The 16,090-nt window shown below is 47.7% G+C and overlaps 1 protein-coding gene across 3 annotated transcripts in view; it reads left to right on the forward strand.

Moving 5' to 3' along the window:
* AIFM3 (AIF family member 3) overlaps nt 1–16,090 on the forward strand; it is a 35,918-nt gene that overhangs the window by 3,334 nt on the left and 16,494 nt on the right. For 2 of the 3 annotated variants that reach the window (XM_078381858.1, XM_072983693.2), the window contains exons 2-7: nt 2,114–2,351; nt 9,969–10,182; nt 11,769–11,878; nt 12,756–12,865; nt 13,816–13,860; nt 15,657–15,753. In XM_078381858.1, the coding sequence (XP_078237984.1) occupies nt 2,321–2,351; nt 9,969–10,182; nt 11,769–11,878; nt 12,756–12,865; nt 13,816–13,860; nt 15,657–15,753 (607 nt within the window). In that variant the 5' untranslated portion in view covers nt 2,114–2,320. Of the gene's footprint in view, nt 1–2,113; nt 2,352–2,653; nt 2,743–9,968; nt 10,183–11,768; nt 11,879–12,755; nt 12,866–13,815; nt 13,861–15,656; nt 15,754–16,090 lie in introns of those variants that run through there. The other variant, XM_078381859.1, reaches the window with a different exon arrangement.

Here is a 16,090-nt window from a genome sequence, read left to right on the forward strand (position 1 = left end):
GTGTTTGCATCCCATCCGGACTGAATCAGAATGACAATATTTGGTTCATCCTTCCTGGTTTCCTTGTCCGTCAGCAATTCAGGGATTTACCAACCTTTTATGGATGCACTTGTGACATCTTAATTGTATCCTTCATTTAATGATTAATTCTGGAGGATTGCCGGTCTCACTTGGCCAAGAAGATAAAGAGTTAAGCAGCAAGCGCTTTGCAGCTGTACAGATTATAATCTGGGCCCCCGAATTTGCTGACACACCAGGCGGGAGTTGAGGGAGAGGAGGGCCGGATTCATCCTTCCGTGGCATAGGGGCTTCTACGGTGGCTGTCCTCTGTGCCCCTTTAACAAAGAGAAAGCCCCACAGAACACAAGTGGGATTTGCTGTGAGAGTCGAGATAGGGAGAAAACAAGAAGGAAGAAAATAAAATAAACAGATCGCGCGGTTAGAGGTAACAGGTGCCCGAGGATGCTCGTGTACCAGGTCTGGAGCCAGGCCATTCCACTCCCAAAAGTTTAATATCCACCCAAGCCCAAATCATGGCCAACAATCTGAAGAAGCATGTTGGAAACACATGCACACAAAACTTGATAGCCTTTAATGTATGAAAAGACTCCTTTGGTGGCTTTGTTTTTGCCACAACAGAATAACTGGCTCCTCCTAACCCTGGGACCGTCTTGAATTTTCAAAAGCTTCCCCAGAATTCTGGAGTGGGGTAGTATCTTCATTGCAATGAATAATTACAGTTACTGTATAATTGTGTGCTGGCCATTCTCACTGACAGCGACCCTTTCCAAGGTTTTCCAGTGAGAGAATAGAAGTGATCTTCCCTTCCCTGCATCGTGGTGTGCAGCCTACTCTTTGCCATCATCCTCTTAGACCCACTGAGCTGGAAGGGACCCTAAGGGGATCACGGAGACCAGACCCTGTCAAGAATCGAACTCCCAACCTCCAGCTCCCTAGCCCCGAATCCTCAACCCCTGAACGATCCTTTTTGCAAGACTTTGCACAACTCCGGCCACTCTAGAGAAGACATTCTTTGTGCTGAGTTTTTTTTTAATGGCTCCTTCTGTGTGTTCCCTGTAAACATGAAAAAGGCATCGAACTGCATCGCTTTGAGATAACTCGGAGTGGAATGGAGCACTGAGATTAACTGAGCGCTGAGAGCGAAATCCAGAGGATTAAGGAAAGGAAGTTGGACTTTTGAAAACAGCCCCATGGCAGAGGAGAGCTTTCAAGAGAGTTTTTGGATACTGGCAGAATTTGGTGTCTTTAGCGCTTAAGGTTGTGTTTTTAAATTGATATAAGTGGTCTTCCATCTCCCCCCTTTTTTTTGGAGAACGGCAAGGTAAAAATATTTTAAATACTGTACATAAATAAAATGAATTAATGAATCATGGAAGTCACATTGGGGCTATTTAGGTGATTAAATTAGGATGATGGATTCAAGACGGTGGCCCCGTTCTCCCACGAAAACCTGGTTTTTGCTTACACTGTCACAAAAAGACAGAATGCATGGGCAGAAAAGCAGTCAAAACAGAATACTGCCTGGAAGATCCATTTCGATCCAAATGCGGGACTAGAATGATAACTTTCCCTTTAGGAGAACTCAGCTCCAGTTTTCCATAGAGAAAGGAAACCTAGAATGAGTTCTACACTTACGGTTTCCAACCTGTCGTCTTCTGGAGGGAATCAATGCCTTTTAACGGAAGGACCCTGTCCAACCATCTCATCCTCTGTCGTCCCCTTCTCCTCTTGCCGTCACACTTTCCCTAAGACCCTGAGGTTGGGAAAGTGTGGAGGCAAGAGGAGAAGGGGACGACAGAGGATGAGATGGCTGGACAGGATCACTGAAGCAACCAACATGAATTTGACCAAACTCCGGGAGGCCGTGGAAGACAGGAGGGCCTGGCATACTCTGGTCCATGGAGTCACCAAGAGTCAGACACAACTTAACGACTAAACAACAACAACAAAGGAAGGAACGATTCCTTAGCGTGTAGGTTATATTCACACTTCTCTTTGTTTTAAAAATGACCCTGTTGGATTGACTTTATCTACATCCTTTTGCGACGTATACCTATTCCTGCCCATTGACTTAGGTTTTCATTCAATGCAGGTCATGGCGAGGGAAGATCTAATGGGACAATGACGGAAGGGCGCATGAAGGAACGTCATCCTGCTTCTTCTGCTGCTGGTGGTGGTACTGGTTCATGGCTCTTGACCGCTCCCTCGCCGGCTTGGAGCTCCAGGTCTTCGGGAGAGCCACGCTGAAAACCCCGAGGCTCCAACGTGGCTCGGCCGCCTTCCTTCTCCTGGGCTCATCATGGGAGGATGTTTCTCCAAACCCAAGCCAGGTGAACCGCTTCGGGCCGCTCCCGTTGCCCCGGGTCGCTGCTTCCGGGGGGCCAAGCGGTGGGCTAAAAACTAGGTCAGGCAGGCAGAAAAGGACTCCGCAGAGGGAGCTGCGGAGAATTTTAATGCTCCCTGCTTTTGGCGCAGAGGAGATTATGAAGGCGGTTGGTTAATCCTTCCGAAAAAACTTCATGTCACGCGAGCACAATGCATTTGTGGTGACTTTAATGAAACATTATGAGTCTGAACACTGTGGGAGGGAACGAGAGACGCAGGGGTGGGTGGAAAGGTGAGGGAAAGGCAGACTTTCCCATCGTGAGAGGGAAGGAAGTACAAGGAACAGTGAAGAAGAGCCTGGTGCCGATTCCCTTACACCTGAGTAAGGGAAATCAGGTAAGTCTTGGTGGCAAATTAGATGATAATAATAATAATCTTTGAACGGCAGAGCTAGAAGGGACCCTGTGGGATCATTCAGTCGAGCCCCGTCAAGGAGGTGCTGAGGGGGAATCGAACTCCCAACCTTTGGCTTCGCAGCCAGAGGCCTAAACCCCTGCGCTATCCAAATTGCTGTCCGTTACTGAATTACTGGTTGCATTCCTGGCCATGCCTCTGATTGGGCTCCTGCCCAAGAACGCAGCCAGGCACCACATTCATGAGCACCAATGGAAGACAAGAAGCATCCTATGAATGTGTGGCAATTTGCCACCACGAGTTCTCCTCGGCAGGCGCACATCGGTAATAGGCGTCTGGGAGGTATAAAACTGAGTAGACAGTAGGGGTGGATGCGGAGAGTTGAGGGTGGGGGCTGACGGTTCCCGTGGTTGGCAAGCAGAGGAGCAGGTCCTGGAGGCAGACGTGGAGGGAGGCCATCACAGGATGGCGAGAGGTTCTCTCTGGATCTGTTTCCACCACTGTGGCGGTCCAGGCATCCGCTGGACAGAGGTGTGGTAGCTGGCTGGGCTGCTCCTTCATGGACATCAGCAGCGCCCTGATCCAAGGGCAACGCGTCCCCGTGGGTCAGTTGCTGAGGAGCATCCATGGGAGGGTGGTGGGGCCTTGCTCTCCTGCTCATGAGCTCCCTGGAGGCACCTGCATAGCCTCCGTGGGAACAAAATGCTAGTTTAGAGAACCTTTTGCTGTGGGATAGACCCACAGAACTGGACGTTGGGAAGTAACCCCCCCCCCCAGTTGACTTTCCGACTGTGAATTTGGAAGACCAGCCCTCTGCCGTTGCAAGAAATCCACAGTAAAACATTAGTGACAGGCGACGACCCAACTTCTGCTCAGGAGCATCCAACGAAGCACAATGCATGTTCCCATCCTCATGGAGACCATCGTTTGACCATCAGCCCCTCCTGAGTGGGACTCATCAAGGGGAGATCTTAGGCAGGCTGATGTTTATGATGTCTTTGCTTTGGGGCATTTCCATGTGCCTGACATGACTGCTGTGCAGAGGTCTTCAACATTGCTGCCATTTTGGGAAGGAAGGGAGATCCCTCAGCTTTTTATCTTTTGAGGATACCTCTCTCTCTTTTTTTAGGAGCCTCAGGACAAATTTTCCCTCTTCATCCCCTCCCAGAAGAGTTCCTAGCAGGTTCTGAATTCCCGTGCAGGGCCAGCTTTCGGCTTGGGCCAGGGGCCAAAAACACAAGGCAGGTTTGGAATGATGTCAAACGTTTCATCTCAGCGAGAGAAGGCCCAGCAAGGAACAATCTGGAGAGCAAAGCAAGGTCTTGTCCATGAATGGCTGGGATCTCTCTGGAGCTCAGAATGGGGAGATCAATGTGATTCATTGATAGTTTGCAAAAACACTTTAAAACAATCAGAACAGGAAAATTCAAGCTCCTCGTGTCTTGTAAACCTTGCTTTTTCTGTGTTCCAAAATAACAGGAACAGATTCCTAGAGCCCCAAGGGGCACGTCCAGAGTCATTTGTGTCACTCGTTAATGGCCGAGAACAAATGCCCAGCTGCCTTTGGCTCTTTCTTCCAATTTAATTGAATGGTACAGTTTTCTTAATTTAGCTCCGCCACCCCCAGGCTTGTCGCCGGTTGTGTCTGCTTGCCCATTGCCTCCTCATAGGTTGTCCTACCCATCTGCTCCGGTGGGACCCAACAGGACCTGAACGGATCCACCGTTCAGAGGAAAATTTGTCCCTCCCCCAGAAAACAGCCTCCGGATGGCCCTTGTAGGAACGAATGGATTCAAATTGCATTAAGGAGATTCTGATCGAACTTCCTCAGTGCCGTTGCTCAGGAGAGGGTGGAACTTGCTTCCCTTGGGATGGTTAAGAAAAGGTTGGATGCCCCTCCCCATGAGGAACACGTTCCCCGTGGGTTTCTGCCTTGGCAGGAGGAGGTTGGACTACATGATCCTCCCACCCTCACAATCTTGGGATGGTAGGATTCAGGCCCTTTTAGAGCTCTCCAAGATCTGCCAATGCCTGGAGTGAAAAACCCAGCCGTCCGTCTAGCAACGGAAGGCTCCACCCGCCCTCAAGGTTTCTTCAACAAGCCCTGGAAGGGAGGGAAGCTGTTCTCTGCTGCTTCCTCTCCTTTTCAGTGGATCTTTTTGCTGCGGTCACATCCGTTGGGTCTCGTCTTGCCGACTCTCCCCCAGGAGCTTCATTTTGGACCCTTAGAGATGGCAACCAAAATGTTGCCGTCTACCCCACATCCTCAGAGGAACTGCTCCGGTCAGAGAGCAAGTGAGCTTGTAAAAAATTCCTCAGGGGAATCTTCTACACTTCAGATTTCCCACCCAGAGGCCATCAGAGCTATGGAATTGTAGATATAGCCATTCCCCCCAAAATCTTGACTTTTTCCAAATTTTAGACTGGGGTGGAAACTCTGTCTTGGAAGACTCTTGACTCTGTAGAAGCCATTCTAGGGTTGAGCTGCCATCTTTTGCCTTTGACTCATAAACCTCGGCTTTTCACATGTTTTGGAGGCTCCATAAGCAAAATGCAGGACAGTTGATGGTGAGGGACTGAGACGGGCAGAGATCCGTCCATTGGGAGGGCGCGAGGCTCTTCGGTTGATTCTAGGCCATCTGGGGAAGAGGTAACGAAGAGGGGAGGGGGTGGTCAAGGCTGTGGCTTGGTTCCTTTGCCTTCTTTAGAGCAGCGCAGCCCCCACCTCCCTCTCTCCTCAAGCACGGAGACTCCTCTACTCTCCCCCAAACACCCATCAGCCAAGAATTTGCCTGGGAAGAAAAAGGCCGTCCCACTTGAAGAGCTCTTGGTCAACATATCCGGAGTGTAAGGTTGCAGCTTTGGATGTCTGGAAGGATGCTGGCGAGGCTTCGCTGTTACTTATTCATCTTCTTGGTCGTTATTTATTTATCTTCATGTTTGCTGAGCTCCAAGGCATCTTTTCAAGACATCGTGCTCCTCTTCTTCCTGGGGAGATGCAGGAGTTCTTCGCCAGCCCCCTTCTTTCCGTAGGAGGGAATGGGTGCGCGTCATGTCAGGATGGGACCAGGAGGCAGCGGAAGTGAACTCTGCCCCCTTGAATCCAGTGACCTCACTCCACCCGGGCTGTACAGGTCTGAGGATGCCATACTCTCACATTGCAGCCATACCTTGTCCCTGGAATTGTGCGTGCCTTTGGTACCTGTGTTTTTGTGTGTGTGTGTGTGTGTTTCGGTTCTCAAGAAAACACTCTGCTATTTTCGATGGAGGACAGTATGTGCAGCCAACTAAGAGGGTTGCAAAAATCAAGTTTCCTCTAGTTGCCTCGACCTGATTGGAAGGATGAGGTTGTCCTTGAGTGGCATTCGGGAAGGTTAAGCCCCTGTCGAGGCAGGAGGGGGCCTGCTCTCCTGTGGCAACAGAATCAGCAAGTTTTAAATCTCAGCCGTGTGACTGCTTTTCCCCCTTATTGCCTCATTAAGACCGCCAGCTGGTTTTCTTTGAAGACTAGCGGGGAATTAGCCGGCGTGCAGCTTTAGGCTGGGTCTCAGCTGTGCGATGCCAGAACATAAAAGCCGGAGTGTTTCTGGGTGGACACAGAATCATAGATCTATAGGACTGGGTCCCTAAGGATCATCTAGTCTGACCCCCACCTGCATGTCCAGAAATCTACTGCTGAGGAAGAGGACCACCCAAACTTCATTTAAAAGCCTCTCATGGAAGAGCGCCCACCCCTTTTGAGGCAACTTGTGTTGTTAGGTAGCTCTTGCTCTCTGGAAATCCTTCCCACCTCAAAGAACTGTGAGCAGTCGCCAGAACGCTGTTGGGGTTTTACTCCAGAGGAAGTGAAGCCACACAAATCACCATGGCAAATGACAGTGAAGTAATAAGGTGCAGATCAAATGTCTGGTCCTGTAACCAGCATGTGTCCAAGCATGCAACCAGCGCCATTTTAATGAGTCAAAATTGGCTGTCGTAACTTACATCGTTTCACCTACTCTGGGATAAAATCCCAACAGGTTTCTGGCTGTTGTTTACAGAGAATTCTCTGTTGCACCACTTTTTCACCCTAGTTTTCACACACAAAAAAACACCTGAGATAGTAGGCCAAGAAATTTAATGCTGTTTTCCCTCTGATATGTATTTATGGCATGGCTGATGTAATGCACTAGGAGTCAATTATTATTATTTTTTTAAAAAGCCAATTTAGTTGAAGATGCTTGTAGGAGAAGGTCAGGATTGAACCCATGAGCTTCCGCCAGTTTTGCCCTCAGTTTTAACATACACCCCAGTGAACTGTAAAAGAAACTTAACTAATATTGCAAAGGGCTTATTGGGAAAAGGAAAGATATATTTAAAATATGCACAACTCCACTCTTCTTGGCTTATAAATCCCAGACATGTGTTTATAACTGACAAAGAACATTAAATACAAGCCAGATATTTCAAAACAAAACAAAACAAAACATTCATTTGAATGATTGGGTGGGGGCTTTTTTTTCTTTCCTCAGCACTTTTTTCCCCAGAGGGAATTCAAATTATTGAAGGTCAGCGGATTAGAGATGGGGGTGGGCCTGGTTTTCCTGAACCCATTGGAAATTCCAGATTTGCTCTTAGAGGTTGGCCAATCTCATAACCACCGAATCACATTGCTTTTTTTTTTTTTTTGCCTTGTGCCTCTCTTAACATCACCATCAACAACATGTGAGGCAAATTTTTATTCCAATACACTGTGTTGGATGGGGACAGAAAGTAGTTCGAACGGATGAGATTGGTTGAGGTCAATTTTATTTTGCCTTTGGTTCATTCCGGTTTTGTTGCTCCTCGCGAATTCCGCGACGAAAGTTCAAATATCTCGTCTTCCAAGCGGAGGGTGACGTTGTCGCCGTGACTTCCCCTCCCACCTTGAGAGTTATTATGCAGAATCAAACCCTGTTGTTGAAGAACACAGGTAGGCAAAGCGACACACGATTCCAGGGGAAAGTGAAGGCTGCACTTTCCAGAGCGGCCCTCCTCAGAACTTTACAGCTCAGGGCGGACCTTTGGAGTGCCAGGTTCAGAGTCCAGACCCGGCGGCCTCCTTCCTCTATTTCAGCATGAGCGACCCGGCTCCTCACATAGTCGTGAGGACTTTGAGACACAGCAGAGCTGGTTCTCCAGGTGCAGAAGGGAGTCACGCAACTGTCGGTACGTTAGCAAACTTGTGTGCTTAATAGATTGGGGTCTGCAGGGGGGGTTGAGATATTCTGGGTAGTTGTGGCCGCTTACGGTCAGCCAGCGCCTTTCCAGCTGGCCACCGCCTTGCGGCTTCTTGTCTTCCACGGTGGCGCCTGCTTGCTGTGTCAAGGACCGAGGCAAAGACTGGCAGGTGCGTGCTGTTTGACGTGGCCAGATCGCTCTGCCACCCGGTGAGAATCATCAAGGTGTCAGGCAGGTCTGGTGCTCTGGGATAGGTCTGTGGCAATTCTGTTTATGCTGTTTTTGGAAAAAAGCGGCTTAAAGTTTGCACCTGGACATTGAAAGCAGCTACACACAGCTTTGTGCAAATCTTCTCGGTGATGCATAAAAGTCCTTTCGGAGGCCAGTCATTTCAGAGGTCGGTTGCCATATAAGCCGAAAGCGACTTGACAGGATGCAACGCACGACCCGACCGGCGGGCACTCGGTCTCCTGTGCTTGATAACCTGCAAGCTTAGGCTAAGTAGACCACTAAGGTTTTCTTTCTGGGCCAAGCAGAGTCAGACCAGGGGAAATCACCAGGAAATGCCAGGGAAATCCAGCCGGGGCTAAGAAAGAGGTCTGGAAAGTTATGGGCAACCATGGGATAAGAGGTGACCCCAGGAAAATGCTTCCAAATGTCCTTGTACTGAAGAACCTGAGTCTTCTGAACCGGGAAGCAACAAACCGCTCTGGGGATGATGATGCCTTTCTATTTTGCAATCATATTCCTTCCAGCTGGGTGATATGGCAGCCAGCCAAACTGAGCATTGTTAAACCTGCAGGACCAGGTTACGTGCACCCAAATGTTTTCAAAGAGTCGGCTGAGGAGATCACTCTGCCACTGAAGCGGATTTTTGATAAGTCCCAGAAGTGCTGAGGAATGGAAAAACCTTGAAGCCTCTATGCCAGAATTTTGTTTTTTTTTTAAAAAAAGAAGTAAACAAAATGAATTTGACCCAACTCTGGGAGGCCGTGGAAGACAGGAGGGCCTGGCGTGCTCTGGTCTGTGGGGTCACGAAGAGCCGGACACGACTCAACGACTAAACAACAACAACAAACAAAATGAACATGGGAAATATAAGCTAGGCAGCTTGCCACCCGTCCTGGATCGAAACATGAACGGATTAAAAGAAACTTCAGTGACCACAGAATTAGAGGATCTCAGAGTTCGTGAATGAGGGCTGCCAACAGATTGCATTTTGCTGACTAAGCAACTGCGTTTAATCAATTCATGACTCAGCTGAAATAATTTTTTTGCATATCCTCAACCTTCTACTGAGTTCTGGACTGGGTAATCCTTCCTTCCTTCCTGTATTGGCTTCCCGCTGGGCAGTTCCAGAACAAAGCAGGCTGATTTTGCGAAATGAGGAGGTCAAAACACTCGTGTTAAGACAATCAGTTGTCTTTCAGCGCTTAAGGAACTCCAGCTTCTTCCAATGTGTTCACGGCATCATGGATTCTGAATCACAGAAAGAGGATCAGGATTTGGGATTGGGCACCAGAGAGCTAAAAGTTCAGTAGCTGGAGATCACTGGAAGGAAAGGATATTTATGTCAAGGGAAGTCATCTACTTACCTAGCTAGGGAATTAGTAGTTCGATTCCCCCTCGTTGACAGGGGTTGAATTCGATGACCAACAGGGTCACTTCGAGCAATGCCATTCCAAGATGAGGACGATTAAAAGCTACAAACTTTTAAACTTGTTTGCTGTTCCTCAAGACTCCACCAACGTTGTGTTTGAACTCTTTCAGGGTGTATTTCTGCCTGAAACTGCTCTGTGTTTGCAATAAAATAAAATAAAAACCCTTTTGAAAATTTTGAGGGTAGGGAAGACACCTACCCTCAATCTTTTCCAGAATATTAGGAAATGTTCTGTTGCAGGTGGAGGTAAATCCTTTAAGAGAGGGCCTGCCAGTGATCAGAGAGCAATCAAATTGGGGCTGCTGGCCTGCGAGACCATCGTAACCAAGTTTTCTGTTTGCTCGCACAGTTGAAGTGAAAATTGAAGTTGTCTTGCCGGAGAAAGAGAGGACCAAAGAGGAGATGTCCCCCAATGGGAAGGCGAGCCCAATTATCTACAAAGCCAATGGGACTTCGCGGCATTACCAGCTGGAAGAGCACCCTGTTGCTATCAATCCGTACCGGAACGTGAAGGATGTTGTCGAAGCCTCTGTTTGTCACGTGAAGGACCTCGACAATGGCCAGTAAGTGTGGTATCATTGCCGTCAACACTAAATTCAAGCCCAAAACAGAGGAGGTGTGAGGTGTTCTGCAGTTAGAAGCAGAACTGACTTATATAGTAAAGACTGTGTGATTATCTTCTAAGGTCTTTCATAGCTTTGCAAGTAGCAAATTCGCTTGATTTCTTGCCGATTTTGGGAATGGAGCAGTTTTAAAGATTTATTGGCCTCCAATCAAAAAGCTGTCTTGTCTGTTTTGGCCCCAAGAAAACTTAAAAACTAGGTGTTCTTTACACAAATCCATGAAAGGCATATTATCTCTAATCCATAAGCGTGTTTTAATATAAAACGTTTTCCCCCTCCATTCTTGCCTTCAGGCAAAAATACTCTCAGGTGTGCATGCCTCAAAGCCACGAACGGGTGCACCTCTGTGGGCTTGCCCAAGGTCTGCGGAGGAAGGTCAGGAGACCCTGCATGCCCATGGATCTTTTTCCTTGAACTGGAAATGGTGTGCTCTATAGTTACCTGCTTGGAATTGCAAATTCACCAGCCTCTTGGAGGGGAGAGATCACGCGGGGGTCCAATAACAGACCAAGCAATGGAGGACCTGTTAATTAAACAAGACTTGTTCTTGTTTACCTTGATGAATCATCATCACAGGTCCATACTCTTGCTTTGGCTCGTAGCTTGCAGAAGACGTGCACCATGCCTCCCCCTTGTCCTTGAGCCTGACTGTCCATGGATCTAACCCTTTCCCATTCTCTGACCCTCCATGGCCCAAATCCTGTGGCATAACCTCAACGCTTGCAGAGGGATGATGACATCGTGGGCTGGGGGGTGAATTTCACTTAATAAAGACTTCCTCTTTCTGGCCCGTGGCTCCCACCGCTTCTGGGCCATGAAAGGGACAACATCGGAGTTGAAAGTACCACCAGGTATTTAAAAATTACAGAATATGGCTTCTTGCCCAAAATGTCCTCTCCTTTCTGCAGGTGTAAGCAATGTACTCGAGCCATAGTTATTATCAGAGCTTGGAAATGATTAGGCTATAATTTGTAGAATTCCACAGCCCTCTCATCAGTGACTAGGCTGGCTAAATGGTGCTGGAGTTTATAGTGTTTTTTTTAAATAAGGCATTTCCATACTCTTGTTATTTTACATGTGTAACTCATGTTCCAGGAGCAGAGTTTGGCTTATGTGCCATCTTCCCTAATTAAATTACACCAGTATAGAAGTCACCATTGTAGACTTTAATGTAGATAAAGAAGTCAATGTTGTTTCGAGAAGATGTTAAACTCAGTTTTTTTTTAAAATAAGAAAATCCTTATCGGTAAAGACCTTCCTTTTTAAGGCTGGCTTTTAAGCAATAAGTTGGGTGGGGGGTGGAAGTGTTCAGAGATGGTTATATTTATTAAATTTAGAAATATTTAGATGATTTTTAAAAATGTTTTAACACCACTTAAAAATCTTCATTTGAATATTTGCTGATGTTTAATTATTTTAAATTTAGTTTTTAAATGGTATTCTGTAAGCATTGTATAGTTTTAATTGTTGTGACTCACCTTGGGGGCAAATAGATGAAAAAACAAAGAAATACAATGTTTTCCTAGGATGCGCGAGGTAGATTTGGGCTGCGGAAAGGCGCTGCTGGTGAAAGAGAACGGGGAATTTTACGCCACGGGGTACAAGTGCCCGCATTACGGTGCCCCTCTGGTGAAAGGTCAGTTTGTCCATCCATCGTTGTCTGTCTGTTAATTGTAGGAACGTGGCGATGTCTGCAGAAGTGGCTTTCTGTAGTCTGGGGGGCAGGTTGTTGTTTCCTGGGATTTTTAAGAGAGGATGATGGGTTTTTAGCCCTTATGCCTGTCTAGATATGCTTGGAAGTGAGTAAGCAGCGATGCTTATGAAACCAGAGGGGTGTCTGATGAGCAAAACTTTCGTTAGCTGTGAATGGAATTATAAAGAGTGACCAGAGCTGGCAAACACTTAAAAAAAAACAACCCTCCAAATCTCAGAATCCAAGCAACGCTGGCTGGAGGATTATGATATGTAGTAGTTGTTTTTAAGCAATATTTTCAAGCCCTTAATCTATGTGCAGGATTAAAAATGAATAAAATGAGATCTGCTGAATTCTCATCGAGTTGTACAACAACTCACATTGAATACCCCGGGAGGTGGTGAGTGTTCCTGCACTCGAAGCATTCAAGAAAAATCTGGACCACCAACTGGCAGATCTCTTTTGATTTGTATTCTTGCCCTGAGCAAGGGGTTGGACTTGATGGCCTTAGAAGGCCCCTTCCAACTTCATGATTCTAGGACTCCATGATTTTCAAGCGTAGAGTTAAATTTTGGAGCCTTGATGTGAAGAACCATTAATGAGCTAAAGATGCTTCCTTCCTTTTCTCAGGCTGTGTTAGCACAAAAACGAAGGATTTCATTTCTAACTGGGTGGATGACCAACCACCTGGTTATGAACGATGTTTGGTCCTCTCTGTTAGTCCCTCTCTGGTCCTGATGTTGCTTAGAAGTTAGCGCAGACAGTTTTGAATGGACAGACCAAATGTATATTCTGGCGCCATCTCTGAAATCCTCCGCAGGGGTGTTGTCCAAAGGACGAGTGAGGTGCCCCTGGCATGGGGCTTGTTTCAACATTGCGACGGGGGACATAGAGGACTTCCCAGGTCTGGACAGCCTGCCAAAATTTCAGGTGAGGCCTCTAGAGTTAACCTGAGAATCAAAGAGGATGACATTGTCTATCTTTTCTGTGCCCAGAGAACCTTCTGAAGCCCTTTAGTGGGGTTCCTGGATACAAGTAGAGAATGCTGCCCTGCTGACTTTATTGTGTACAAAACTAGTAAGGGTCAAATGACACATGAAGAGAAATGCATACCATGCTTTTCCTTTAGAGATGGGAATCCTGGAGAGTGGTTGCACCAGAGATAATCAGAGAAGCCAAGGAGGTCCATGCTTATCTCCCTGACATGCAGCCAGAAAGCAAAAGCAATCTCATCTCCAAATTGGGGCTTGTGGCAAGCTTAAGTTAGACTATGCAGTCTTTCACTTCCAAAAGAGCGCTGCTTCTAACGGAGTGTGAACTGTGTCATCAACTCGATGACCCTTGGCAGTGTGTGTTATCTTTTATTGGTCTTGAGAGCTGGCAGAGGTCCAGATGTGCCACTCTTTGGACCCAGCCTGTCCCCTGTAACTTCTCAACAAGGAACCACTTAGAGGCATAAATTACTTCTGTTTCAGGTCCATGGGAGGCATTGGGCTAGTTTGGCTGAGACTTGTTTGGGTCCTGATGGAATTTTGCCGAGGTTTTATCAGAGGACGCTCTTCTCATTGGCACAACAGGGCTTTGTTAGTGGGGGAACCTTTGGTAGGAACATCCTTTCCTCTCTCATTTTGGTTCTTGGCTGGGGTTCCAGATGCATGCATACCGATGCCAGGCGTTTATGAAGAGGTGGCTCCTTCATCTTCCTCCAGATTTACACCTAAGGACCAATTTTTTTTTTGCGGAAGGCCAGGACTTGAGAGTTGCTGGCACTGAAAATAGCTTTTCATGATTTAATGCATGTTTTAACGGGGGGGGGGGGGATGGAGACAATTGGGTTGTAACTCATGGACGTGATGTTTAAAACTAATTTTTGACCCTAGGTGAAAATTGAGAAGGAGAAGGTGTACATTCGAGCAAGCAAACAGGTGAGATGATCATTGGGATCCCGTTCTGAAGTCCTACAGGGTGACCCTAAAATGATTCAGAAATAAAAACCCTTACGGCCAAGGGCGCGATGGCATTTGTGAGTTCCTCTACTTCACTGCTATTGCCAAAACAAAGCCCAACGTATCCTGAGACAGGCTGTTCCACCATGGAACTACCATTAACATCAGGAAATTCTCCGTTGTGTTTAGCTGGACTTGGAATCGGGGCCTGTTCTTTCGACGAGGAGGTTGAGTCGGGAAGGGCGAGAGGCAAGGGGATGGGGATCCCGTGGCAGTTTGGCCAAGAATCAGTCAATCAATCAATCAATCAATCAATCAATCAATCAATCAATCAATCAATCAATCAATCACTCACTCACTCACTCACTCACTCACTCACTCACTCACTCACTCACTCACTCACTCACTCAATCAATCAATCAATCAATCAATCAATCAATCAATCAATCTTACACACGCACACACACACACACACACACACACACACACACACACACACACACACACACACCCCGTCCAGTTGGCCAAAGGCCATTCTGGGTGGTTTACAACATGAAGGACTCAACTTCGAAACAAACATGAAATAAAAATAAGCAGTTAAAATTTAAAATATATGAACCGTTTAAAAGGGCAGTAGCTGATCACATTAGAGGCTACTGGTTTCAGAGGTCTCAGTAGGTGAGATCACTTGAAAAGCCTAGCAAAACAGCCAGGCTTTTCATAACTTCTTAGAGGTTGCCAGCAGGTTGGGGGCCAGGTGGACCTTAGGTGGTCATGGGTTCCGTAGCCCAGAAAGAGCGACTGCTGAGCAGACCCCGATTCCTTGTTTCCTCTTTCCGGGCCTCTCTCGGGGTCAGCATCCTCAGCTGTCCTGCCTGGGATGATTCTAGGACCAGCTCTGCTCCTGCAACCTTTGGAAGCAACTCTCCAAGGTGTTTGGGGGGAGGACCATCCTCTAGGCTTTCAGCACCCTGGACAGTTCCTGCAACACAGGGCCTGTCCACACTGGCATCCAGATACGATATATGGATCACTGATGGCAAGCTTTGGATTTGGGGGACGGGGGCGGGAAACCCCTGATCCGCAAGTGTTTCTACTTGGAATAATCCATCTTTCTCCTTTAAGACTGCGGTACACCTCTCTGGCCTGGTGGTACGGCATGCATTCTTTTTGGCATGCTCAATGCACCAGGAGCTAGCAGCCTCGAGCAGCTCAGCTTCCAAATGCCATTGTGTGAGAGAAAGCGAGGAAGGAAGGAGGGAAGGGAAGGAAGGAGGGAGGGAGGAAGGGAGAAAATGGAACAACACCAACAGAGGGAGAGAGGAGTGATGTAAAAACAACAACAACAACAACAACAACCCTTCACTTCCCCTGACCCTCTGCGGAGGATCAGGGGAAGCACTTAATTCCAAGGTGATTGGTCTACAAAGAGTCATTTTGCTATTCAGATGGGAGGAATATGCCAACTGGCACATCGCTATCCCTCCCACCACAAGAAACCCTTTGTAACCCAGTCCACCCCACACCCCAAACAACCAGTCTGGAAAGACCCATAGATGCTGACATGCAATGCAGATCTGCCCCTCCTGTGGTGCTGAAGCCATCATGCTCTGCTGGGTGACCCATGGGGTACTGTCTGGGTCCGTGGGCATGGCAGTCCCCATGTGGATTTCCCACTGTAGGGACGCAGAGGCCTTGTGCCAGCCCCGCTATATGTTGAAACAGCAGTGCGGAGTCCAATTAATGGTTGACGTGGTCTCCTCCATGGCACGCAGGCTCTCCAGATGCAGAGGAGGACCAAAGTGATGGCCAAGTGTCTCTCCCTCAGCAACTACAGCATCAGCAGCACCAACGTGCTCATCATCGGGGCAGGTAGGGAAGACCAGGTAGGGAGCGGCGGGTAAAGGAACGTGGAAACGTTGAGCCATGCTTCAGCTTCAAATCCCCCAGAACGAACCTCTTTTGAGGGAGCTTTTGAGGGGGGGGCAGAAAAACCGTCATTGTGAGCTACGAGTGTGTCTCCAGGGCTATGATGATTAATGACCTCGAGCAGAAGGATCTTCTTTGCTCTGTCTGCTCACCCATGAGTCCCTCCTGCACATGACCGGATACTTTCAGAGCCTCCATGAGGGCGCATGGTTGAAAACCTCGTTACAGAAATCCGAAAAGTCTTTGGAACATAGTTAAGGCTCGCACCCCTTCTTCCTCA

This window comes from Pogona vitticeps, chromosome 14 (genome assembly GCF_051106095.1).
Source record: "Pogona vitticeps strain Pit_001003342236 chromosome 14, PviZW2.1, whole genome shotgun sequence".
Classification (NCBI taxonomy): Eukaryota; Metazoa; Chordata; class Lepidosauria; order Squamata; family Agamidae; genus Pogona; species Pogona vitticeps.